General features: G+C 41.6%; 1 protein-coding gene across 2 annotated transcripts in view; it reads left to right on the top strand.

Annotated features, from left to right (window-relative positions):
* The window catches only part of CLTC (clathrin heavy chain), a 92,277-nt gene that overhangs the window by 55,278 nt on the left and 10,031 nt on the right, over nt 1-26,968 (top strand). For both annotated transcript variants that reach the window (XM_060756779.2, XM_060756781.2), the window contains exons 11-29: nt 939-1,076; nt 1,225-1,389; nt 1,539-1,719; nt 3,148-3,311; nt 8,706-8,831; nt 10,308-10,450; nt 11,583-11,817; nt 13,287-13,409; nt 13,499-13,644; nt 15,140-15,323; nt 15,794-15,986; nt 18,838-18,995; nt 21,227-21,391; nt 22,234-22,341; nt 22,459-22,626; nt 23,369-23,518; nt 23,650-23,781; nt 23,958-24,068; nt 25,401-25,571. In XM_060756779.2, coding sequence (XP_060612762.1) covers nt 939-1,076; nt 1,225-1,389; nt 1,539-1,719; nt 3,148-3,311; nt 8,706-8,831; nt 10,308-10,450; nt 11,583-11,817; nt 13,287-13,409; nt 13,499-13,644; nt 15,140-15,323; nt 15,794-15,986; nt 18,838-18,995; nt 21,227-21,391; nt 22,234-22,341; nt 22,459-22,626; nt 23,369-23,518; nt 23,650-23,781; nt 23,958-24,068; nt 25,401-25,571 — 2,961 coding nt within the window. The remainder of the gene's footprint in view (nt 1-938; nt 1,077-1,224; nt 1,390-1,538; nt 1,720-3,147; nt 3,312-8,705; nt 8,832-10,307; nt 10,451-11,582; nt 11,818-13,286; nt 13,410-13,498; nt 13,645-15,139; nt 15,324-15,793; nt 15,987-18,837; nt 18,996-21,226; nt 21,392-22,233; nt 22,342-22,458; nt 22,627-23,368; nt 23,519-23,649; nt 23,782-23,957; nt 24,069-25,400; nt 25,572-26,968) is intronic.

Below are 26,968 nucleotides of genomic sequence, written 5' to 3'. Positions count from 1 at the left end.
ATTATAATTACAATATAATATTATTATTATTAACATTATATTGCATTACATTATAATATATTATATGTACATACAATATATTATATTACATTATATTATTAGCATAGTACAATATCAGCATTAAATATTACTATATTGTATTATACCATTATATTGTAATATTATTAGTAATATTACATGTAATATAAAATATATAATTATAGTATCATATTATTATTGTTAGTATTATATTGCATTGCATTATTATATTATATTATTATTGTTATTTTGTCATGTCAGGAGCGACTTGAGAAACTGCAAGTCGCTTCTGGTGTGAGAGAATTGGCCGTCTGCAAGGATGTTGCCCAGGGAACGCCCGGATGATTTGATGTTTTTATCATCCTTGTGGGAGGCTTCTCTCATGTCCCCGCATGAGGAGCTGGAGTTGATAGAGGGAGCTCATCCGCCTCTCCCCGGATTCGAACCTGCGACCTGCCGGTCTTCAGTCCTGCTGGCACAGGGGTTTAACCCACCGGGAGCTCCATATATAATATTATATTACATTATATTATATTATATCATTGTATGTATATATATCTTGTAAATCGCTCTGAGTCCCTTTTGGGGTGAGAAGGGCAGCATATAAAATAAATATAAATAATTCCATCATTGGTGGAGTTCAGAATGCTCTTTGATTTTACGTGAACTATAAATCCCAGCAACTACAACTCCCAAATGACAAAATCAATCCCCCCGCCAGAACCCTACCAGTATTCAAATTTGGAGGTATCGGGTATTTGTGCCAACTTTGGTCCAGTGAATGGAAATGCAATTTGCATATCAGATGTTTACATTGTGATATCAGTGTTATATATTACCATATTGTACTCTAGTCACCTGGTGTAGGAAGGACTCTAAATCTAGTATCCTGTCTCACCCTCTTTTTTATTTTTTTGCAGATTGTGGATGTGTTCATGGAGTACAACCTGATTCAGCAGTGTACAGCCTTCTTGTTGGACGCCCTAAAAAACAACCGCCCCTCCGAGGGCCCTCTGCAGACCCGCCTGCTTGAAATGAACCTCATGCATGCCCCCCAGGTAGGCTCTGATGCGGTTGAAGGGACCTGGAAACCTGGTGGGATTTCAGGACAGAAGCTCTTGCCTCTGAAAGACCTTTAATGGACCGAAGACTCAAAGAACAGGTGAAAAATTGGCTAAAATGATTTATTTTTAATTTTTTTGCCAGGTTGCGGACGCCATCTTGGGAAACCAAATGTTCACTCACTACGACCGGGCCCACATTGCCCAGCTGTGTGAGAAGGCTGGCCTCCTCCAGCGAGCCCTGGAACACTTCACCGACTTGTACGATATCAAGCGTGCCGTCGTTCACACTCATCTTCTCAACCCTGAGGTACGGTGCCTCCAGATCTAGCATGCTCTACATTCTAGGGAAGCAGCTATGCCTATTGCAGATAGTTGTGCATGCAGAGAATTGTAGGTCTCTCCAACTTTGGGTACTTAAGCTTGTGGAGGTCTGTAATGTTGTGATTTGCTTTGCAGTGGCTGGTGAACTATTTTGGCTCCCTCTCCGTGGAAGACTCCCTGGAATGCCTCCGCGCCATGCTTTCTGCCAACATCCGCCAGAACTTGCAGATTTGCGTCCAGGTGGCCTCCAAGTACCACGAGCAGCTTTCCACGCAGTCCCTCATTGAACTGTTTGAGTCTTTCAAGAGCTTTGAAGGTAAAGTTGCTCTGCATCCAGGAGGAGGAACGTTTGGCCCTCCCAATTTATGATTTTCTGGTTCTACGTTGTGCCAATAGGCATTGCAGTCCAACCAGGCCAGGCCATGGCACCCATCTCTGCTCTGACATGACTCTCAATCTGCTAAAAGAATCCTTGGTGATATCAAACCTGTTGAATCAGTTGTGGTGGATTTATTTATTTATTGAGGGTAACAAGAGAGAGGGGGCCAGAAGACAGTTCCACCTTGTTTCCTGTGCTATGCTTATAATATAATATAATATAATATAATATAATATAATATAATATAATATAATATAATATAATATAATATAATATAATATATTGTATATACATACAATATTTATAATATTATAATGTAATATATTGTGTTGTTTTGTGGTGTGTTCAAGGGAAGGCATGTAATTTATAATATTTATAATATTATAATGTAATACAATATAATACTACTACTACTAATATGATATTATAATTATATATTTGATATTACATGCACTATTACTAATAATATTACAATATAATGGTATAGTACAATATAGTAATATATAATACTGATATTGTACTATGCTTGTAATGTAATGTAATATCTTGTATATACATATAATATTTATAATAATGTAATATAATATAGTACTACTAATAATATGATATTATAATTATATATTTTATATTACGTGTAATATTACTAATAATGTTACAATATAATGGTATAGTACAATATAGTAATCTATAATATTGATATTGTAGAGACTCTCTCTTAAAGATAAGTGTGTGCAAACTGTTAGCTGCTGAACTTGCTGATGGAAAGGTTGGTGGTTTGAATCCACTGAATGGGGTGAGCTCCTCCTGTTAGCCACAGCTTGTGCCAACCTAGCATTTAAAAAACGTGCAAATGTGAGTAGATAATTACTGCTTCGAGTGGGTAGGTAACAGCACTCCATGCAATGATGCTGGCCACATGACCTTGGAGGTGTCTATGGACAATTCCGGCTCTTTGGCTTAGAAATGGAGATGAGCGGCATCCCCAGAATCGGATGTGGCTATATGGCCATGTTCTAGAGGGATTCTCTCCTGACGTTTTGCCTGCATCTATGGCAAGCATCCTCAGAGGTTGTGATAATAATAATAATAATAATAATAATAATAATGGGACTCAGGGTGTCTAACATGAGGCCAAGCCCAAAGATACAATACAGCAAAATAAAATACAAAATACAGACAACAAAAAATTGCAACTAAATAAAATACATAGAGTAGCAAAATAAAATAAATAATGCAGATTAACACAATATAATTTAATGATCATTAGGTTAATGATCTGAAACGGCTGACTTCCCATTGGCTTGCCTGCTTGGCTTGATTGCTGTAGCGGTGTTCTTCCTCTGAGTCTCCCTCCTTCCTGTCCAGGTCTCTTCTATTTCCTGGGATCCATCGTCAACTTCAGCCAGGACCCAGACGTGCACTTCAAGTATATCCAAGCTGCTTGTAAGACGGGGCAAATCAAAGAGGTGGAGCGCATTTGCAGAGAGAGCAACTGCTACGACCCCGAGCGGGTGAAGAACTTCCTCAAGGTAAAAGGAGAAGCAGGCCCTCCTTTCAAGGCGGGCCCTGTTTGCCACCGGTCGAATGTAAACACCAATTTCCCTAAACTATTGGCGACAGAGGTTATTTAAAGTACTCAACTCAAGGTAGTCTTAACTTTGTCCTGGGGATAGAAACACACAAAGTGGAAGGATTTGGGAAAACAGATAAGTTGAAATCATAATAAAGAAAAAATATTATTGGTGGCTGTAGTGTATTTATATTATAATCTCACCTTCCCTCAAAGCTGATGTCTGTGGGATGAGGAAATGGATATATATATAAATACTAGCCGTCCCCTGCCACGTGTTGCTGTGGCCCAGTCTGTGTATATGTGTTTTGTATGTGTATATGTGTGTGTATATATTTGTGTATATGTGTAAATACCGTATATATTCAAGTATAAGCCGACCCGAATATAAGCCGAGGCAACTAATTTTATCACAAAAAACTGGGAAAACGTATTGACTCGAGTATAAGCCGAGGGTGGGAAATGCATCCACTATGGGTCAATTTCAAAATAAAAATAGATACCAATAAAATTACATTAATTGAGGCATCAATAGGCTAAATGTTTCTGAATATTTACATAAAACTGTAATTTAAGATAAGACTGTCCAACTCTTATTAAACCATTATTCTAACCTCCTTCAATGTAAATGTACTTATTATTAAAATAATAAATAATAGAGTAAAATAATGAAAATGCAATAAAAACAGTAATAATAGAGTAAAATAATAAATGTAGTAATAATAGGGTAAAATACTGTACATATAATAATAATAATAATAATAATAATAATAAGATTAAATTAATAAATGTAATAATAATGTAAAATACTGTAAATGTAAATGTAATAATAATAGAGCAAAATAATAAATAGAATAATAATAGAGCAAAATAATGTAAATGTAATAATAATAATAATAATAATAATGTAATAATAATAATTAATGTAATAAAATAATACTAATAACACATTAAAAAAATAAATAACCTTGACTCGAGTATAAGCCACGGGGAGCTTTTTCAGCCTAAAAAAAGGGGCTGAAAAACTAGGCTTATACTCAAGTATATACAGTATGTGTTTTTGCACATCCTTTTTCATGTTTTTTTATGTATTTTTGGCTTTTACATCTCTTCCACTGTGTTTTTCTGTGTTTTTATGAGTGATAGTCACTCGTTGGCCTGATAGGAGTGTTGTGTCCAAATTTGGCGTCAATTCGCTCATTGGATTTTGAGTTATTTTCATCCCACAAACAAACATTACATTTTTATTTATATAGATTGTTGCTCAAATCTTCGGTGACTCTAGTGCATTTTTACTATAATCTCACCCTCCCTCAAAGCTGATGTCTGTGGGATGAGGAAATGAATATACCGTATATCAGGGGTCCTCAAACTTTTTGAACAGGGGGGGCCAGTTCACTGTCCATCAGACTGTTGGAGGGCCGGACTATAGTTTACACGAGAATATTGTGAAACATTTGTTTTATATATTGTGAAACATTTATTTCTAATTACAAATAAATGAAGTTGTGACTTCAAGCATGTCGTGGCATGGGTAACAGGTTTACTATGACAGCAGGAACCCATGAATATATTTACTGATCAGCCTATCGGCCAAACTCCCATAACCTCTTGTCATGGGAGTTTGACCGAAAGTTTGTGGCAGCCACACAAAGATTCTGGATGAAAACTACTACTTTCAAAGTAAGGGCCGCACAATTAAACAGAAAATAACACTTTCAAACCAGGAACAGATTTCTGTTCTACAATTTTATTATTATGTTTATTTATACATCATTTTTTTGTCTCCACAAGGAGACTGTGGGCTCCTCCAGACGCCCTATATCCCAGGATCTGATCCCAAGTTTTCTGCTTTAAACTGGATTATATCAGTCTGCACTGCAAGATAATCTGGGATAAACTGAAAACCTAAGATCAGATCCTGGGAGATAGGGCCTGTCTGAAATGGCCCTTCCAAACAGCCATATAACCCAGAATATTAAGGCAGATAATTCACAATATCTGCTTTGAACTGCGTTATCAGAGTCCACACTGCCATATAAACCAGCTTGGGCCCTCCTTGTGTTTTGGACTTCAACTCCCACTACTGGCTGTTAGGAACTGTGGGAGTTTCATACAATAATAATAATGATAATACTGCATTATCCAAAACACAAAGAGGGTCCAAGGTGCCCTATGCCTGTTTTAAAGAATAGCAGTGAGGTTTAATTCTATTGTAAAGTTTCATATATTTGTAGATTTAAAATTGTATTGAAATGTAAGTTGCTTTGGTCCCTTCCCCACAGCTGTATGAAATCCACACTTAACTGGCTTATATGGCAGTGCGGACTCTGATAATGCAGTATTATCATTATTATTATTGTTATTATTAAACTCAGTTGGAAGGGACCCCCAAAGGTCATCTAGTCCAGCCCCTTCTTTCTGCCAGGCAGGAAGATAGCATTAGTATATTATTATTATTATTATTATTATTATTATTATTATTATTAAGTATTATAAGACTCATACAATTGGAAGGTACCCCCAAAGGTCATCTAGTCCAGCCCTTCCTTCTGCCAGGCAGGAAGATAGGTCTAAACCCAACCGCTGTCTTTGAGGTCGGCCTGTGAATAGTCCGATCTGTGTGTCAACTGTTTACCTGATCCTGTCTGTTGTCTTTTGTGCTGTTCCTTGTGTCTCGGGAATGTTCAGGACATGTACCAGGTAATCCTTCCAGTATAGGTCTCTGTCTATCAACTCCCTTAGTGTTTACTTTGTGGACAGGATTATATGCTGGGATTTACCTATTCTCCTCTTGGTTGGCTAAATAATTTTCCTCTTGGAACGTCTTCCTTTTCCCTGTCATCTTGGCAACCCTTTCCATACAGCAATCTCGCTCAGTCTTCCACAAAGAGAGAAAGGATGCCTGTCTTTGGAATCTTGAATTAATTGGGGTTTTATTTTCCAAACCAGAGGGTTGCTCTCTATCCCTTTGTAACCTGCCACTGTCTTCGGTGGAGTCTCTCACCCAGATTTCACTGTCAACAGCAGCTGGAGTCCCCCAAATCCCCCATAATGGGTTTAACTCTCAAGGAGATCATGTGGGAAGGAGTGGGTGAAAGGCCAGACGCAGAAGCAGTATTTACTCAAGTCGGTGCTATTTTAAATCCCTTTTGAAACTGGTAACATGACCCTAAGAATAGAAGAGGTTTTATGTTTCCCCTTCAATAATGATATTAAATGCAGAGGAAGTCTAGCTTCATCAGTTTACACATTGATGTCACAAGAAAGAACCCAAGCTCTCCAAGTTTCCAATGACTCCCCCATTTAATCAGTCAGGAATTGCTTATTTTAGTATTGACACAAAAACACATTATGACACAGCAAACGAGATCTATATGCTGGATTTCGTATCACAAAATCACAAGTTGAACACTTCCCAATCATTTAGGACTGTGTGATGTATAGTATTTTAGTATTAGTATTATTATTATTATTTGAAACACAAGGTTAGTACACAACAAACAAAATCACTATTCTGTCTGATGTATTAGATCACACGTCGGACTATTATTATTATTATTATTATTATATAGTATTTTAGTATTATTATTAGTATTATTATATTGACACAAAACACATTGAAACAGCAAATGAGATATAGATGCTGGATTTCGTATCACAAAATCACAAGTCGAACACTTCCCAAGCATTTAGAACTGTGTGATGTATGGTAATGTTATTATTATTATTATTTGAAACACAACAAGATGAGTCCACAGCAGACACTCTGCTGGCTGTTTTAGTGGATCACACGTCGGATTATTATTATTATTATTATTATTATTATTATTATTATTAGAAACACAACAAGATTAGTACACAGCAAACAAGATCACTATACAGGCTGTTATATTGGATCACACGTCACACACTTGGAAAGTGTCTAGTGTTATTATTTTTAATAGTATTTTAGTATTATTATTATTTGAAACACAACAAGAGTAGTACACAGCAAACAAGATCACTATACTTCCTGTTGTATTTGATCACATGCCAGACACTTGGAAAGTGTCTAGTGTTGTTGTTGTTATTATTATTATTTGAAACACAACAAGATTAGTACACAGCAAACAAGATCACTATACAGGCTGTTGTATTGGATCGCATGTTGGACACTTTCCAAGTGTCTGTTATTATTATTATGTATAGTATTTTAGTGTTATTATTATTATTACTATTATTGTTGTTGTATAGTATTATTATATATAGTAATTATTATTATTATTATTATTATTATTATTATTATGACAAAACCCAGTATGACACAGCAAACGAGATATAGATGCTGAATTTCGTATCAAAAAATCACAAGTCGAACACTTCCTAAGCGTTTAGGACTGTGTGTGCCGTTGACCACCTGTACTGGTTTATGCTGGAGCCTTTGCAGTTCAGTTTTGAGGTCCTGATAATAGCTGAATTTTTTCTGTTGTTTTTTGTCAGTTCACCTGGTAGGGCGACATCAATAATCCAAACTTTTTTCATTATTATTATTATTATTATTATTATTATTATTATGAGTCCTTCTAAGGGTGAGAAAAGTAGTATATAAATACTGTAAATAAATAATAAATATATTATTATTATTATTATGCCCCCTGGTGGCGCATCAGGTTAAACCACTGAGCTGCTGCAAGGCCATTCGATGCTAATCAAGGTGGCCAATGACAACATTCCCACCCATCTCAAGCAGACAAGAGTTCTTTCTCCCACCTTGGACATCATTCCACAGATACATAAACCTCACTTGCCTAGTTTCCAACAGACCGCGCAACCTCTGAGGGTGCCTGCCATAGATGTGGGCGAAACGTCAGGAGAGAATGCTTCTGGAACGTGACCAGACAGCCTGGGAAACTCACAGCAACCCAATTATCATCTTTACTAGTACCCTGGCTTTCTCCCCATGGGGACTCAAGGGGGCTGACAATCCCACATTTTTGCCATGGGTAACCAAACATGCATGAACGAGAGGGCCAAGATGACTTGACCCACCAGTATTATAAATAGCCCTTCCCCTGGTTTAGCCACTTCAATCCCAGAGCTAATCCTGCGCACCAAATAGCTCTCGCTGCCGGCCGAGGCCTAGTCTAGGCGTGTAATCCCTTGTTGTCTTGTGCTTACTCTGTAAATGTGAGTTGCGCCAGGAAGCCAGATCCAGAGTCCTGTTTGCATCCCAAATAGAGTAGAATGAATGGGAATGGGAGGCTGCAATGGGCTCCGGCCCTTTATGGTTTGGAAGCAAGCATGTTTATATTTTGCAGGGTCTCACTGACGACAAATCCCTTCTCCCTCCCCTCTTTTTTCCCTTCTGCAGGAGGCCAAACTGACCGATCAGCTTCCATTGATCATTGTGTGCGACCGCTTTGACTTTGTCCATGACCTGGTGCTTTACCTGTACAGGAACAACCTCCAGAAATACATTGAGATCTATGTTCAAAAGGTAAAGGCCGATTGCCGAAAGAGAGACCTCTTGCTTTCTTAGGAATTGGTTGCAAGCAAAAAAATAAATAATGGTCCTTGATTAAAATATAGAGTACCATGTTTCACAATCACCATCTTCCATCACAAGACCCCAGGACTGCTGACCGAAAGGTCGGCGGTTCAAATCTGGGGAGTGGGGTGAGCTCCTGTCTGTCAGCTCCAGCTTCCCATGTAGGGACATGAGAGAAGCCTCCCACTTGATGGTCAAACATCCGGCCAACGTCCCCTGGGCAACGTCCTTGCAGAATCCAGGCAGTGGGATGAGCTTCTGCCCGTCAGCTCCAGCTTCCCATATGGGGACATGAGAGAAGCCTCCCATTGGATGGTCAAACATCCAGTCAAAGTCCTTGCAGAATCTGGGGAGCAGGGTGAGCTCCCACCTTTCAGCCCCAGCTTCCCATGCAGGGACATGAGAGAAGGATGGTCAAACACCCGGGCAACGTCCCCTGGGCAATGTCCTTGCAGAATCCAGGGAGCGGGATGAGCTCCTTCCTGTCAGCTCCAGCTTCTCACGTGGGGACATGAGAGAAGTCTCTCACAGGATGGTCAAACATTTGGGCAACTTCCCCTGGGCAACATCCTTGCAGAATCCGGGCAGTGGGGTGAGCTCCTGTCTGTCAGCTCCAGCTTTCCATGGAGGAACGTGAGAGAAGCCTCCCACAGGATGGTCAAACATCCGTGCGTCCCCTGGGCAACGTCCTTGTAGAATCCAGGGAGCAGGGTGAGCTCTTGTCTGTCAGCTCCAGCTTCCCATGTGGGGACATGAGAGAAGCCTCCCACTGGATGGTGAAACAACCAGGCAATGTCCTTGTTGAATCTGGGAAGCGGGGTGAGCTCCTGTCTGTCATCTCCAGCCTCCCACTGGATGGTAAAACATTCAGGCAATGTCCTTGAATAATCGGGGAGCGGGGTGAACTCCCGCCTGTCAGCTCTAGCTTCCCATGTGGGGACATGAGAGAAGCCTCCCACTGGATGGTGAAATATCCAGGCAGCGTCCTTACAGAATTTGGAGAGCGGGGTGAGCTCCCACATGTCAGCTCTATCTTCCCATGTGAGGACATGAGAGAAGCCTGGTAAAACATCCAGGCAACATTCTTGCCGAATCTGGGGAGCGGGGTGAGCGCCCGCCTCTCAACTCCAGCTTCCCATGCGGGGACATGAGAGAAGGTTGGTTAAACATCTGGGCAACGTCCTTGCAGACAGCCCATTCTCTCACACCAGAAGCGACTTGCAGTTTCTCAAATTGATCCTGACACGAAAAAAATTCACAAGACCAGGCATCATCAGGTTCCTCCATCTCGACTGCAGTCGCCTTATTGCAGAAGGAAACAAAGCTACACGATAATGATGTGACGGCTCCTATAGCCTAGTGTGATTACATGTGTTGTATCTGGCTCTTCTCAGTGTTGTCCTGCTGCTTTCTTTCTTGCTGTAGGTGAACCCAAGCCGCCTGCCCGTGGTCATTGGGGGCTTGCTGGATGTGGACTGCTCTGAAGATGTCATCAAGAACCTGATCCTGGTGGTGAGGGGACAGTTCTCCACAGATGAGCTGGTGGCCGAAGTGGAGAAAAGAAACAGGTAACGTAGTTCCATAACACAAAATAATTTAAATATATTTTTATATAGACTTAAATAAATATTTTTTTTATTTTAGTTACAAAGTTTCAAGTCTTAAAATAACTTTTAATTGGTAATTTAGAGTTATGAAAGAATACCATAACGTCTGTTGGAAACATTTGAAAACTGTGTCAATAAAGCTAATCAACAAAGGCTGTAAGAAGCCACATCTTGAAACTGCTAGGCCATTAATTGCTAATCAAGGTGGCCAATTGAAACATTCACACCTACCTCCAACAGACAAGAGTTCTTTCTCCCACCCTGGACACTCTACAGATATATAAAGCCCAGACAAGAAACAATTAGGGCCAGCAAACACCTCCCAACAAAGGATTCCCCAGGCAGGAAGCAGCCAGGCTTTGAAGTTGCAAGGCCACTCAATGCTAATCAGGGCAGCCAGTAGCAGCATTAACACTTGTCTCCAACAGGCAAGAGTTCTTTCTCCCACCCTGGACACTCTACAGATATATAAAGCCCAGGCAAGAAGCAATCAGGGCCAGCAAACACCTACCAACAAAGGATTCCCCAGGCAGGAAACAGCCAGGCTCTGAAGCTGCAAGGCCACTCAGCGCTAATCAAGGTGGCCAATGGCAGCATTAACACTTGCCTCCAACAGGCAAGAGTTCTTTCTCCCACCCTGGACATTATTCCACAGATATATAAACCCTATTTTCCTAGTTTCCTATAGACCTCACAACCTCTGAGGATGCCTGTCATAGATGCAGGTGAAACATCAGGAGAGAATGCTTCTAGAACATGGCCAAACTGCCCGAAAAACTTACAGCAACCCAGTTTCAAAACTCTGCTAGCCAAATATATGTTTTTGGTGAAGTGGCATGTCTTTGTCCTTGGCAGTTCAAAGACATGGTTTATCACTTTAACAGCTGCTCTAGATTGGTAACCTGCCCTTTCCAGAATGAGAAACTGATTCAAGTGAAGCTCAGATTTAGCTCCTTCTTTCTGGGTCAGGTGTCGCCCACCTCTTTGAAACTCCTGGCTCTCTCATTGGAGTGTGATGTGCCATGAGAATCGTTGTGTTGCTCTACAAGCCAGCCTTGGGGATCTTGGTAACCGAGTGAGTCGCTTCCCTTAGGTTAAAGCTCCTCCTGCCGTGGCTGGAAGCAAGGATCCACGAAGGCTGTGAGGAGCCGGCGACGCACAACGCTCTGGCCAAGATCTACATCGACAGTAACAACAACCCGGAGAGATTCCTGCGGGAGAACCCCTTCTACGATAGCCGCGTGGTGGGGAAGTATTGCGAGAAGAGAGACCCGCATCTGGCATGCGTGGCATACGAACGTGGGCAGTGCGACCAGGAACTTATTAACGTATGTATCCTGTGGTCAACATGGGAGGCTACTTTTATATTTATTTTGGAACCTGAGACTGGCAAAAGCATTGCTCAATATTATAATTGTAATTTATTTATTTACTGTATTTATATTCCACCTTTCTCAACCCGTAGGGGACTCAGGGCGGATTACAATGCACATATATATGTCAAACATTCAATTGCAATTGGACATAACAACATATATAGACAGACACAGAGGCAACTTAACCCATAGGGGTTGAGAAGGGTGGGGTAAAAATGTTCGAAATAAATAAATAGCCAGTAATATTGTACTTTTTATTAATGTACTTTTTGAATTAATCTTGTATCATTTATATGTAATTATTGTATGTATTATTTATATGTACTGGCATCTAATTGTGCTGGATGTAAGCCGCCCTGAGTCTCCCCCTCCCCCTCCACCTGGAGATTGAGAAGGGCGGGGTACAAATAAATAAATAAAACCCTTCATGAGGGTATGCTTGATTCTGGCCACAGGGGGAGCTGTGGCTTTGCTATCCACTTGTGACACCGAGTCCTTGATGGAGTACGTCCTCATTCTTCTGCACGCTGCTGGAAGGTTTTATGGTGTCGTAAATTAGTTAAATTAGCCTCCTCGCATAAAGAGATACCTAAATTTCCTACTTGTCAGCTGCAACTGTCTTTCAGGCTGCATAGGTCAACAGCAAGCTAGGCTATTAATGTCTGGGAGCTCACTCTGACCTGGGCTGGCTTCGTACTCATGATCTATGCATGCTGCTGGAAGGTTTTATGGTGTCATAAATTAGTTAAATTAGCCTCCTCGCATAAAGTGATACCTAAATTTCCTACTTGTCAGCTGCAACTGTCTTTTGGGCTGCATAGGTCAACAGCAAGCTAGACTATTAATGGTTAGGAGCTCACTCTGACCTGGGCTGGCTTTGAAATAATGATCTACGACACACTGCTGGAAGGTTTTATGGTGTTGCAAATTAGTTAAATTAACCTCCCTCCATAAAGCGGTACCTAATTTCCTACTTGGCAGCTGCAGCTGTCTTTTGGGCTGCATAGGTCAACAGCAAGCTAGACTATTAATGGTCAGGAGCTCACTGTCCTGGGCTGGCTTTGAAATCATGATCTACGAACACTGATGGAAGGTTTTATGGTGTTGTAAATTAGTTAAATTAACCTCCTTGCATAAAGTGGTTCCTAATTTCTTAATTGACAGCTGCAACTGTCTTTCCGGCTGCATAGATCAACACCAAGTTAGACTATTAATGGTCGGGAGCTCACTCTGACCTTCGAACTCATGATCTCTTGGTTAGTCGTGATTTAATGCAGCTGGTTATTAACTAGCTGTGCCACAGCCTGATCCTTTGTTGCTCTCTTTGCTTCACATACAGACCAGGAAGTGTAAAGTCCTGATGTTTTCCTCTCCTCAAAAGAGATAACCATCCACATTATTTTTCCCTCTTTGGACTTCAGGTGTGCAATGAGAACTCCCTCTTCAAGAGCCTGTCGCGCTACTTGGTGCGCCGCAAGGACCCCGACCTGTGGGCCAGCGTGCTGCTGGAAAGCAACCCTTACCGAAGGCCCCTCATTGACCAGGTAGGGCTCCTTCTCCCTCTCTTGTCGGCTTTCGAGCAGAAGGCTCTGGGGTGGCCCCGTGCTCTGACTCCTTCTCTTTCTCTCGGAAGGTGGTGCAGACGGCGCTCTCGGAGACCCAGGATCCCGAAGAAGTGTCTGTTACTGTCAAGGCATTCATGACGGCAGACCTTCCCAACGAACTCATTGAGCTGTTGGAGAAGATTGTGCTTGATAACTCTGTCTTCAGTGAGCACAGGTTAGCACTTTGGCTTCTCTCTCGTTTTGCCTCCTCCTGAGCCATAATAATTGAAGAGTTCAGGGGCACAGTCTCACATTCCTGCCATTAGAATGACAGAAATGATGCAAAACAAATAATCAAAATGGATCATCTTGCGGACTTATGCAGTACGCTTTGTGTGTATGCGTGTCTATATATATATTTGACTTGCACAGAGAAATAGAGCTGAATCATACATCTGAAGACATCAGGGCCAATAGCAGCAATAGCTCCAAAAGTTTCAAATTCTAAATGTTGGGGTGAACGTTCACATCCACATTGGAACCCCATTCGGAAGTGTTAAACTTCCAAATTAGATCCGACTTCCGAGGTCGTCTTCATCAAAAAAAATTATATATATATATATATAGAGAGAGAGACATACACATATATATTAAATGTTGGAGTGGATGTGCGCATCTGCAATGGAACCCCATTCGGAAGTATATATTAAATGTTGGGGTGCGCATCCACATCGGAACCCCATTGAGAAGTGCTAAACTTCTGAGTTAGATCTGACTTCCCAGGTCTTCCTCATCAAACGTACAACCCTAATATAAATATATTTGTGTGTGTGTGTATATACATCTACACACACACACATATATATTAAATGTTGGAGTGGATGTGCACTTCCGAGGTCTTCCGCATTAAACGCACAACCCTAATATATATATGTGTGTGTATGTGTGTATTTATATATCTACACACACACACAAATACACACACACACAGACATATATTAAATGTTGGGGTGGACGTTCGCATGCACTTCGGAACCCCATTCGGAAGTGCTAAACTTCTGAATTAGATCCCACTTCCGAGGTCTTCCTCATCAAATGTACAACCCAAATTTGTCTGTGTGTGTGTGTGAAGGGGTGGCAGTGAGGGGCAGCAAGTCAGCTCCTTTGCCCGCCAGAGGAAAAATGCCAGTACATTGATTGTGCTTTTCCTGCATGGCAGTGGGTTGGACTAGGTGGCCCGTGTGGTCTCTTCCAACTGTTTTATTCTATTATTCTATTTTAGAAGTCATATTAACTTAGAGGGATTGCATCAGAGATATATTCTTCTAAATCAGTGATTCCCAATCTTTTTTTGACCAGGGATCATTCTCCAACATTTGTACCAAAAGCATTATGAATTGGTTTTTGGTCAATTTTAAATTTGGTTTGGTTATTTGGGGTGCTGATTCAGAAAATTGCATTGGATCGACCACATCAGCTCTAATTTCTGATTTAAAACATATGCCATCCAGTAGTTGCCATCTACTCGCCTACAGAAAACTATATTTAATAAGCCTCGATACTAGAAGAGGGTTTTGCGAGACCAGTTGCTCTCATAACAACAGTTTAATAATGGTGAGGCTGCGGGCCATATTTTAGTTGTTGCGGACCACTGGTTCACAGTCCACAGGTTGGGAACCGCTGTTCTAAATCTTTGCGACTGATTGTGACCCATTGCATATTTCTTTTAGGAACCTGCAGAACCTCCTCATTCTGACAGCGATCAAGGCGGACCGTACCCGCGTCATGGAGTATATCAACCGCCTGGATAACTACGACGCCCCAGATATCGCCAACATCGCAATCAGCAACGAGCTTTTTGAGGAGGCCTTTGCTATCTTCAGGAAGTTTGATGTCAACACCTCTGCAGTGCAGGTAACGTTGTTGTTCTGTACGTCCGATCCTTGCGGAAGTGTTCCTCACGCAGCAAAGTGTTGGGTTGTTGTCAGCTTTTCTTCAACCTGGGGCTTCTCTAACCAAAGCTTCTCATACCAAGCCTTCTCAAACTAAGGCCTACCTCACACTGAGGCCCACCTCACACTGAGACATTCTCACACTGAGGTTTACCTCAGACTGACGGCTACTTAGTTTACATAGAATTACAGCTTTTGCTGAGTCATTTCATTACATCCATTTAACTCTTTCAGTGCTCCACTCACATTTTTGTCATTAAAAATACCTAGTTAATTTTTAATATTTCTGACAGAGAGACAGGTCATGTTATAAATGCGTCTCCAGCCCATTGTGTCTTCCTGAGCTATCAAGAAGTGACTTGAACTTGTACAGATTTGTCCAAGATCTTGACCCCAGCCATGCCTTGCCGATTCCCCTTTCTACCTTCCCAGGTTTTGATTGAACACATTGGGAACCTGGACCGGGCCTATGAATTTGCGGAGCGCTGCAACGAGCCGGCCGTGTGGAGTCAACTCGCCAAAGCTCAGCTCCAGAAGGGGATGGTCAAGGAAGCCATCGACTCCTACATCAAAGCAGACGATCCTTCCTCGTACATGGAAGTCGTCCAGGCCGCCAATGCCAGCGGTAGGACTCTGGAACTATATTTCTTTTCTTGCCCATGTTGTTTTTAGAATAGACATTTTGGGATCATCTTAATTTAAGTGAGGCACAAACAGAATTTTGTCAGCACAACAGCCCTGCAGTGGAAATACCTTAAATTAGCCTAGGGGTCAGGATACCTGGGTGGGTCACAAAGGGTTGTCAGAGGAGTCGCCAAAGATAATCAGAAAACACAGCATTTCTCTTGGCCATGGGGTTTCTGTGTGGGAAGTTTGGCCTAAATCTATCCTTGGTGGGATTCAGAATGCTCTTTGATTGTAGGTGAACTATAAATCCCAGCAACTACAACTCCCAAATGTTAAGGTCTGTTTTCCCCAACTTTAAGCAGTGTTCACATTTCGGCATATTGAATATACGTACCAAGTTTGGTCCAGATCCATCATTGTTTGAGTCCACCAGATGTAGGTGAACTACAACTCCCAAACTCAAGATCAGTTCCCACCAAGCCCTTCCAGTATTTTCTATTGGTCATGGGAGTTCTGCGTGCCAAGATTGGTTCAATTCCATCATTGGTGGGGTTCAGAATGCTATTTGATTGTAGGTGAACTATAAATCCCAGCATCTACAACTCCCAAATGTCAAGGTCTATTTCACCCCCAAACTCCACCAGTGTTCACATCTGGGCATATTGTGTCTTCATGCCAAGTTTGGTCCAGATCCATCACTGTTTGAGTCCACAGCGCTCTCTGGACGTAGGTAAACTACAACTCCCAAACTCAAGGTCAGTGCCCACCAAACTCTTCCAGTATTTTCTGTTGATCTTGGGAGTTCTGTGTACCAAGTTTGGTTCAATTCCATCATTGGTAGAGTTCAGAATGCTTTTAGATTGTAGGTGAACTATAAATCTCAGAATTGGGCCAAGCTTCCCACACAGAACCCCCATAACCACCAGAAAATATTGTGTTTTCTGATGGTCTTTGGCGACCCCTCTGACACCCCCTTGCAATCCCCCCCAGGTTGAGAAACAGTGATTTACATTCTATTTTATTATGTTATTGTATTTTTATTTGCTGTTATCGTCTGTTTTTTGTGTATTTTCCTTTGCCTATTGTAATTGCCTTGTGTTAGCCGCCCCGAGTCCCTTTGGAGAGATGGTGGTGGGGTATAAATAAAGTTATTATTATTATTTGAAACACAACAAGACAGGTGGTAATTTTTTCAGCATGACAGGTAGTGATCACACGTTGTCTAGGGCTATGTGATGTATCAGTGAATAATGTGTGCAGATCCCAGTAGGGTGGCCTTTTGCAGCTGTTGTTGTTGTTTGAAACACAACGTGAGTCCACAACAGACATGATAATTCTGCTGGCTGTTTGTCAGTGCCAATTGTGTTTAAGTGCAGGCCAAGGTCTTGAGGCACTGCATCCAGTGTGCCGATCACCATTGGGACCACCTTGACGAGCTTGTGCCAGAGTCTTTGCAGTTCAGTCTTTAAATCCTCATATCGTGTCAGCTTTTCCAGTTGTTTCTCTTCAATCCTGCTGTCAACCTGGAATTGCAACATCAACAATCCATACTTTGTTTATTAACATGATTGTGAGATCAGGAGTATTGTGCTTCAAAACTCTGTCTGTCTGAATTTGGAAGTCCCAGAGAAGTTCATTCTCTGTAACTTTTTCCGGCTTGTGATTCCACCAGTTCTTTGTCACAGGCAGATGGTATTTGTGGCACAAGTTCCAATGAATCATCTTAGCAACGGTGTTGTGCCTCTGCTTGTAGTCTGTTCGTGATCTTCTTGCAGCAGCTGAGGATGGAATCTTGTTTCATCTGCTTCCTTGCAGAGTCTAGAATTATTATTATTTTTATTATTTACTATTTACTTTTTATTATTATTATTGGAGCCCCTGGTGACACAGTGGATTAAAGCCACTCCAGCTCCTCATGCGAGGACATGAGAGAAGCCTCCCACAAGGATGATAAAAAAATCAGTTCATCCGGGCGTCCCCTGGGCAATGTCCTTGCAGACGGCCAATTCTCTCACACCAGAAGCGACTTGAAGTTTCTCAAGTTGCTCCTGACACGACAAAATAATAATAATAATAATAATAATAATAATAATAATTATTATTATTATTATGTACATCTTCCGTTCTGATTAAGCTCAGAAGTTCGAGCCCTTCCCTTGGATTCTAGCAACCAGAACAACACCATGCCTTGTTCCAACATACTTTTGCTTACCCTTCATTTCCAAGGAAACCTTTAAACTGGGAGCAAGGACTCGACATGCACACATACACACATAACCCTGCGTTTTATATTGGAGGTCCCCCTTTGAAACGCGTGCTGGCAATGTGTGTTTTGGAGGCGCCTTAGAGCCCTCCCTCCTGCTCCTCTCCCTCATGGCAAGGGACCCAAGCGCATGTGAAGAACATTTATCCCATCCCAGATGTGGGGACAGGCTCCCTCAGTGTGAGGGGCCGATGACAAAGGAGCGGATTGTCTGGCTGACCCGGTTTTTCCCGCCGCCTTCCCCCCTCCCTGGATTTGGGAAGCCTGTGTTCCGTTCAGCAAGAATGAGCAACTGTTTGGCTCGGACAAAACTCCGCACTCAGGCCGAGCCTCAGTAGGAATTCACTGGGACGCCCGTGGCCCCTTGGCTTTTGCCAGCGCCGCACATGCTGGGATGTGGGGCAGAGCCTTTTCCCTCCTTGTTTTTTTATTTTATTTTGTTTTACAGACGCGTTTGCGCCGGTCAGTTGCGAGGCGGTGATGGCCGTCAAGCGAGGGAGCCCTCCGTCTCGCAGTAGATGAACGGATTGTTTGCAGGATGTGATTTTGAGCGTTCATTGTTGTTGTCTTCCCGCCACCAACCTAGGCAACTGGGAAGAGCTGGTGAAGTACTTGCAGATGGCACGCAGGAAGGCCCGGGAGTCCTACGTGGAGACGGAGCTGATTTTTGCCCTGGCGAAAACAAACCGCTTGGCCGAGCTGGAGGAATTCATCAACGGGCCCAACAATGCCCACATTCAGCAAGTGAGTGCTTCTCGGTGGCTTTAATGTGTGCTATCCGTGGCATCGTGAGCCCTTGTGTGTGTGTATGTGTGTATCCCTTGTGTGTGTATATACGCATCTACATTCACTGCTCAGCGTTGGGGCGGTGTCAGGGTTCATTATCACAGCGATCTTGAATGCAGTCTTTGTACAAGTGTGTTGTGTGACGCATGATGTAGTAGTAGTTTTAGTGATCTAGATTCATTAGGTCAGCGGGATGTTGTGTATTTTCTGGCCTGTCTGGTTATGTTACAGAAGCATTCTCTCCTGATGTTTTGCCTGTATCTATGTAAGCTTTTTAGGCTGTATGGCCATGTACCAGAAGCATTCTCTCCTGACGTTTCACCTGCATCTATGGCAGGCATCACCAGAGATTGTGAGGTCGAAACCTCTGAGGATGCCTACTATAGATGATGCCTACCGAGCACAATTCAAAGTGCTGGTTTTGACCTACAAAACCCTATACAGTTCCGGCCCAGCGTATCTGTCCAAATGCATCTCTTTCTACGTCCTGCCTCGGAGTTTAAGATCTTCTGGGGAGGCCCTGCTCTCGGCCTCACCTCTATCACAAGTGAGATTGGTGGGGACGAGGAGCAGGGCCTTCTCGGTGGTGGCCCCTCGCCTGTGGAATTCACTTCCCGGGGAAATTAGGTCATCAACATCCCTCCTCTCTCTTAGAAGGAAACTAAAAACATGGACATGGGACCAGGCCTTTGGGTAATCTGGCAGGTAGACAAAGGACAATGACGACTAGAATTGATAGGATTTGACAATGTGGAATGAATTTACGGATTCTGAGCTGGCGAACGTTGAGCATTAGACTGGTTTTATTGATTGTGATGTATAATTGATTGTTTTAATTGTTTTATAATTGCTGTTGATATATGTTTTTATCTTATTGTTTGTGTTGGCATCGAATTGTGCCTTTTGTAAGCCGCCCTGAGTCTCCCCTCGGGGGTTGAGAAGGGCGGGGTAGAAATGCGCAAAACAAATAAATAATATACTACTATACTATTTATTTTATATGCCCCCCTTCTCACCCCGAAGGGGACTCATAGCGATTTCCAAGATATATATATATATATACATACAATAATATATTTTAATGTAATATAATATAATGTAATATAATATATTGTATATACATATAATATTTATAATATTATAATGTAGTGCAATATAATACTAATAATAATATGATATTATAATAATATATTTTATATTACATGAAATATTACTAATAATATTATAACATAATGGTATAGTACAATACAGTAATATATAATACTGAAATTGTACTATGCTAATAACATAATCCAATACAGTAATATATAATACTGATATTGTACTATGCTAATAACATAATCAAGGTCAATGCCCACCAAACCCTTCCAGTATTTTCTGTTGGTCTTGGGAGCTCTGTGTGCCAAGTTTGGTTCAGTTCCATCATTGGTGGAGTTCAGAATGCTCTTTGGTTGTAGGTGAACTATAAATCCCAGCAACTCCAACTCCCAAATGACAAAATCAATTCCACCCCAACCCCACCAGTATTCAAATTTGGGCATATTGGGTGTTTGTGCCAAATTTGGTCCAGTGAATGAAGATACATCCTGCATATCAGATATTTACATTACAATTCATAACAGTAGCAAACAGTAGTTATGAATTATAGTTATGGTTGGGGTCACCACCCCATGAGAAACTGTATTAAGGGGTCGCGGCATTCGGAAGGTTGAGAAACACTGCATTAGGTGATCAAAGCCAGTTGGATCACCTTCTGTTTATCCTTCCTCCCAGCGTTGTTGTGAGGATAGAGGAGGCCTTCTTAGAGATCCTCTACATGATTTGAACTTCATTTCCCAGAAGTCTCAGCCAGTCTAGTCAATGCTCGGGAATTCTGGGAGATGGAGTGCAAACTTTCTGGAGGACCATTGCGTCGAGGTAGTAAATAAAGCTCCTCTGCAATGTACTCAAACAATGATAAATTTGTGACAGTCACCCCCAGCTTAGACCACTTCTAGTAGTCCAAGGATTGAACCATTGGTTACTGGCCCCGATGAGATGATGATGATGATGATTATTATTATTATAGAAAAATATGAATCGATCGTAGCTGTGGCCAATCCTGCATGGAGCAGGTGCCAGACAGCGCGATCTCAGTGGGCCGATTGTATGAAATCGGAAGTAAACAAAGCTCTCGTTTGACGCCGCAGGTTGGTGACCGTTGCTACGAGGAAAAGATGTACGACGCGGCCAAGCTCCTCTACAACAACGTGTCCAACTTTGGCCGTTTGGCTTCCACACTGGTGCATCTGGGGGAATTTCAGGCAGCTGTCGACGGGGCTCGGAAAGCCAACAGCACCCGGACCTGGAAGGAGGTGAGCTTTTCGTCTGCATATGCTTGTGTACAAAAATGGCTCTCGTCCCTTGCAGTCAGCATCTTCAGGAGCCGTGTGAAAGGGGACTGAGGAAATCTGAGGAAATATCGTATTGGAAACTAACCTTGAAGCCCGCCCAGTGACATTGCTCCATCTCTCTTGTTTCATAACTTGATAATCATAGAATCCTAGAGTTGGAAGAGACCTTGAGGGTCATCCAGTCCAACCCCATTCTGTCTAGAACTAAGAAAATTAATGGAAGTCAACAGTTTTTTAATTTTAATTTTTTAATTTTTCCCTTTTTTCTTTTTTGGAGAGTTCTTTTTCCAAATTTTTTCCCCTTCTTTATACCCTCTTGCAGGATTTTGCTACTTTTCTATCACATTATTGTTCTCCCTCTTTATTTTTATAAGGAAAAACAAACCGCGTCTCCCCTTTTCTCCCCAATAAAGTAATATTTTAAAAAATAAAAAGAAGCAAGAAAATTGCATTCAGAGCAACCAGATGGCCATCCAGCCTCTGTTTCAAAGCCTCCAAAGAAGGAGCCTCTGCCAAATCCTGAGCAGAAAGTTCCACTGCTGAACAGCTCTCTCACACAATATGATTCTATGATTCATACAGTTTAAACTATAAGCAATTTTCATACCAGGTCACATTATATACTGACAACTTCTATAATCTATCTTGTAGTCAAAAATTGGAGTAAAAATGTAGTGTCGATGTAGAAAGAAGAGGTTCTATTTTCAGGATTTTGGGATCCTTTTTAAGTTTGGTTAAACCCGTGTTTTTCCCCCAGATTTTCTGAAGCAAAGCTCTCACAAGATTTCTCTTAAACCCTTCAGGTTTGTTTCGCGTGTGTGGATGGGAAAGAGTTCCGCCTGGCCCAGATGTGCGGCCTCCACATTGTGGTCCACGCGGATGAACTGGAGGAGCTCATCAACTACTACCAGGTAAGGTCCCAAAGGAGGAGAGACCCTCTCCTGCATGACCTTTTGGGACACGATTGTGAAAGGAGGAGCACCGGCCGGCTGGGTTTTCACTTTCCTCTCCTCTTCCCTCCCTGAAAGGACCGTGGCTACTTTGAAGAGTTGATCACGATGTTGGAATCCGCCTTGGGCCTGGAGCGGGCCCACATGGGCATGTTCACGGAGCTGGCCATCCTCTACTCCAAATTCAAGCCGCAGAAGATGAGGGAGCACTTGGAGCTCTTCTGGTCGCGAGTCAACATTCCAAAGGTAAAGGTTGATCACCCAACTGCACCTGCAGGAAATCTTGCCGACAGTTTGAAGCTGGGTCAGGGTGAGCTCCCGACCTTTAGCCCAGCTCCCTGCCCACCTAGTGGATCGAAAACAACAAAACTTTCAAAATTTCGTTATAAATGGCAGTTACTAATTGGTTCTGTCATAAAAATCGCCAATAATGAAATAATAATGAAATTTTGGAAGTTTTGTTAGAGTTCTGAAATTTTCACCACCACCAGGGTTAGCTCCCGACCTTTAGCCCAGCTCCCTGCCCACCTAGTGGATTGAAAATAACAAAACTTTCAAGATTTCGTTATAAATGGCAGTTACTAATTGGTTCTGTCATAAAAATCGCCAATAATGAAATAATAATGAAATTTTGGAAGTTTCGTTAGAGTTCTGAAATTTTCACCACCAGAACTTTAGCAACACTTTAGAAGCAAAACATCAGCGCCTCCTAGTTTTGTAAGTACTTTAGAACCATGGATTGCCCATGCCTAGTATTTATATACTGCCTTTCTCACCCCTGAGGGGACTCAAGGCAGTTTACAACATACTAACGACAAAAATTCAATGCTGACATATAGTACAATGAAGAAATCATAATAACAAATTACTACATATAACTGTGAACTTAAAATCAAATTCCTAGAAGCTGGTGAAGGATGAGTTGGGTTCCTGCCTTGCAAACAGAGCCATAACAATATGCATTGGTGGGTCCTCTGGTTCCTTGCAGGTCTTACGGGCTGCTGAGCAGGCCCATCTTTGGGGCGAGCTGGTCTTCCTGTACGACAAATACGAAGAATACGACAATGCCATCATCACCATGATGAACCACCCGACAGATGCCTGGAAGGAAGGGCAGTTCAAGGACATCATCACTAAGGTACCCCATTCTCCCCAAACTCCAGCCTGTGATTTTTATGTGCAGCTAATCTGAATGTGGTAGCTGCGCAAGGACAAGAAAGGTGTACGCAAGAGGTGGGATCCACTCCCCTTGTCTTTTCCTTTTTGCAGGTGGCCAATGTGGAGCTGTATTACAAAGCGATCCAGTTCTATCTGGAGTTTAAACCACTGCTGCTCAACGACTTGCTAATGGTGCTCTCTCCCCGGCTTGACCATACCCGGGCGGTCAACTACTTCAGCAAGGTATTGAATCCATTTTGATGGCTAGAAAGCCTTTGTAGGTGAGAGTTTGGGTTTGGGTGAAGGCAGAAAGGAATGAGTCTCCTGGCTTCGTCAACACTCCCCATTCTAGCAAATCCAAATTCCTTTGCCTCCTACTGAGCAGGCATATGCTAACAACACATCATTTCCGTCCTCAGGTGAAACAGCTGCCGCTGGTGAAGCCCTACTTGCGCTCCGTTCAGAACCACAACAACAAAGCCGTGAATGAGTCCCTCAACAACCTCTTCATCACAGAGGAAGACTACCAGGTAGATATTTGTTTTGGTGCTTCATCAGATGCCAGAACCCCTTGTGGGCTGTTTCCTTGCATCCAGCATCTTACTACGAGCTTGGCTCCTTTCCCATATGGCGGGAGGGTTTTGGACAGTGTTTCTCAACCTGGGGGTCGCGAGGGGGGTCTCAGAGGGGTCTCCAAAAACCACCAGAAAACACATATTTCTAATGGTCTTAAGAACGTCTTTGGCAGAGAAGGCTGAAAATCTCTCTGCCTGTCCTTCTCTTCCTTTTTTGGTGTTGGTGAACTACAACTCCCAAAATTCAAAAACAGTCCTGCCAACCCCACCAGTATTCAATGCTGGCTATGAAGGTAGTGTGCCAAGTTTGGCCCAATTCTATCAATAGTGAGGTTCAGAATGTTCTTCAATTGTAGGCGAACTATAAATCCCAGCAACTACAACTCCCAAATGTCAAGGTCTATTTTCCCCAAACCCCACCAGTGTTCACATCTGGACATATTGAGTATTTGTACCAAGTTTGGTCCAGATCCATCATTGTTTGAGTTCACAGTGCTCTAGCTGGATGTAGGTGAACTACAACTCCAAAAATCAAGGTGAACTAGAAATCCCAACAACTACAACTCCCAAATGTCAAGATCTATTTTCCCCAAACTCCACCAATGTTCATATTTGGACATATTGAGTATTTGTACCAAGTTTGGTCCAGATCCATCCTTGTTTGAGTTCACAGTGCTCTAGCTGGATGTAGGTGAACTACAACTCCAAAAATCAAGGTGAACTAGAAATCCCAACAACTAGAACTCCCAAATGTCAAGATCTATTTTCCCCAAACTCCACCAATGTTCATATTTGGGCATATAGAGTATTCGTGCCAAGTTTGGTCCACAGTGCTCTCTGGATATAGGTGAACTACAACTCCAAAAACTCAAGGTCAATGCCCACCAAATCCTTCCAGTATTTTCTGTTGGTTGTGGAAGTTCCTTGAGCCAAATTGGTTCAATTCCATTGTTGGTGGAGTTCAGAATGCTCTTCGATTGTAGGTGAACTATAAATCCCAGCAATCAGAACTCCCAAATGACAAAATCAATCCCCACCAGTATTCAAATTTGGGCGCATTGGGTATTTGTGCCAAATTTGATCCAATGAATGAAAATACAACCGGCATATATCAGATATTTACATGACAATTCATAACGGGAGCAAAATGACAGTTATGACATAGCAATGGAAATAATGTTAATGTTGGGGGGTCACCCAGATTCAATACATATCACTCAGAGATTGCATAAAGCCCCCTTTCTCATTGGAACGCCTTGACCTTGCATCTTGTCCCTCCTCCGCCAGGCTCTCAGGACATCAATAGATGCCTACGACAACTTTGACAACATCTCCCTCGCTCAGCGCCTGGAGAAACATGAATTGATTGAGTTCCGGAGGATTGCGGCGTATCTTTTCAAAGGCAACAACCGCTGGAAACAGAGCGTGGAGCTCTGCAAGAAAGACAGGCTATACAAGGTAATGGAGGGGAGGGGCCTGTGTTGTGGAAGGAGCTCTCCCATCAAGGAAAGCGGGCTCTCAGGGAAGTGGGAGGGGGTGCTTGGCTTCCACTTCCTTTTCCCCTTCCCCTTGAAGGCTGGACTTTGGCCAGTAGTGAGACAATTCTAGCATACTACTACTACTACTACTACTACTACTAATAATAATAATAATAATAATAGGAGCTTAGGGGGAGAAAGATGGGGAGAAATAATAATAATAATAATAATAATAATAATAATAATAAGGAGCTTAGGGGAGAAAGGTGGAAATAATAATAATAATAATAATAATAATAATAGGAGCTTAGGGAAGAAAAATGGGGAGAAATAATAACAATAATAATAATAATAGGAGTTTAGGGGAGAAAGATGGGGAGAAATAATAATAATAATAATAATAATAATAATAGGAGCTTAGGGGGAGAAAGATGGGGAGAAATAATAATAATAATAATAATAAGGAGCTTAGAGGGAGAAAGATGGGGAGAAATAAATAATAATAATAATAATAATAATAATAATAATAATAATAGGAGCTTAGGGGGAGAAAGATGGGGAGAAATAATAATAATAATAATAATAAGGAGCTTAGAGGGAGAAAGGTGGAGAGAAATAAATAATAATAATAATAATAGGAGCTTAGGGGGAGAAAGATGGGGAGAAATAATAATAATAATAATAATAAGAAGAAGAAGAAGAAGAAGAAGAAGAAGGATCTTAGGGGAGAAAGGTGGAGAGAAATAATATAATAATAATAATAGGAACTTGGGGGGAGAAAGATGGGGAGAACTAATAATAGGTAGATAGAAGCTTAAGGGGAGAAATAATAATAGGAGCTTAGGGAGAGAAAGATGGGGATAAATAATAATAATAATAATAATAATAATAATAAGCTTAGGGGAGAAAGGTGTAGAGAAATAATAATAATAATATAATAATAATAATAATAGGAGCTTAGGGGGAGAAAGGTAGGGAGAAATAATAATAAGAGACAGATAGATAGGAGCTTAGACGGAGAAAGATGGGGAGAAATAATAATAATAATAAGAAGAAGAATAAGAAGAAGAAGGAATTTAGAGGGGAAAAGGTGGGGAGAAATAATAATAGTAATAATAATAATAGATAGGAGCTTAGAGAAAAATCGGGAGAAATAATAATAATAATAATAATAATAATAATAAAAATAACAGCAATAATAATAGGAGCTTAGGAGAGGAAAATTGGGAGAAATAATAATAATAGGTTAGGGGGAGAAAGATGGGGAAAATAATAATAATAATAATAATATTTATACCCCGCCACCATCTCCCCGAAGGGACTCAGAGTGGCTCAAGCCCAAATAATTACAATAAAGCAAAATAAAATAAAATACTA

The sequence above is a fragment of the Anolis sagrei genome, chromosome 11, assembly GCF_037176765.1.
Source record: "Anolis sagrei isolate rAnoSag1 chromosome 11, rAnoSag1.mat, whole genome shotgun sequence".
NCBI lineage: Eukaryota > Metazoa > Chordata > Lepidosauria > Squamata > Dactyloidae > Anolis > Anolis sagrei.
This window is presented reverse-complemented; position numbering and strand designations above follow the sequence as displayed.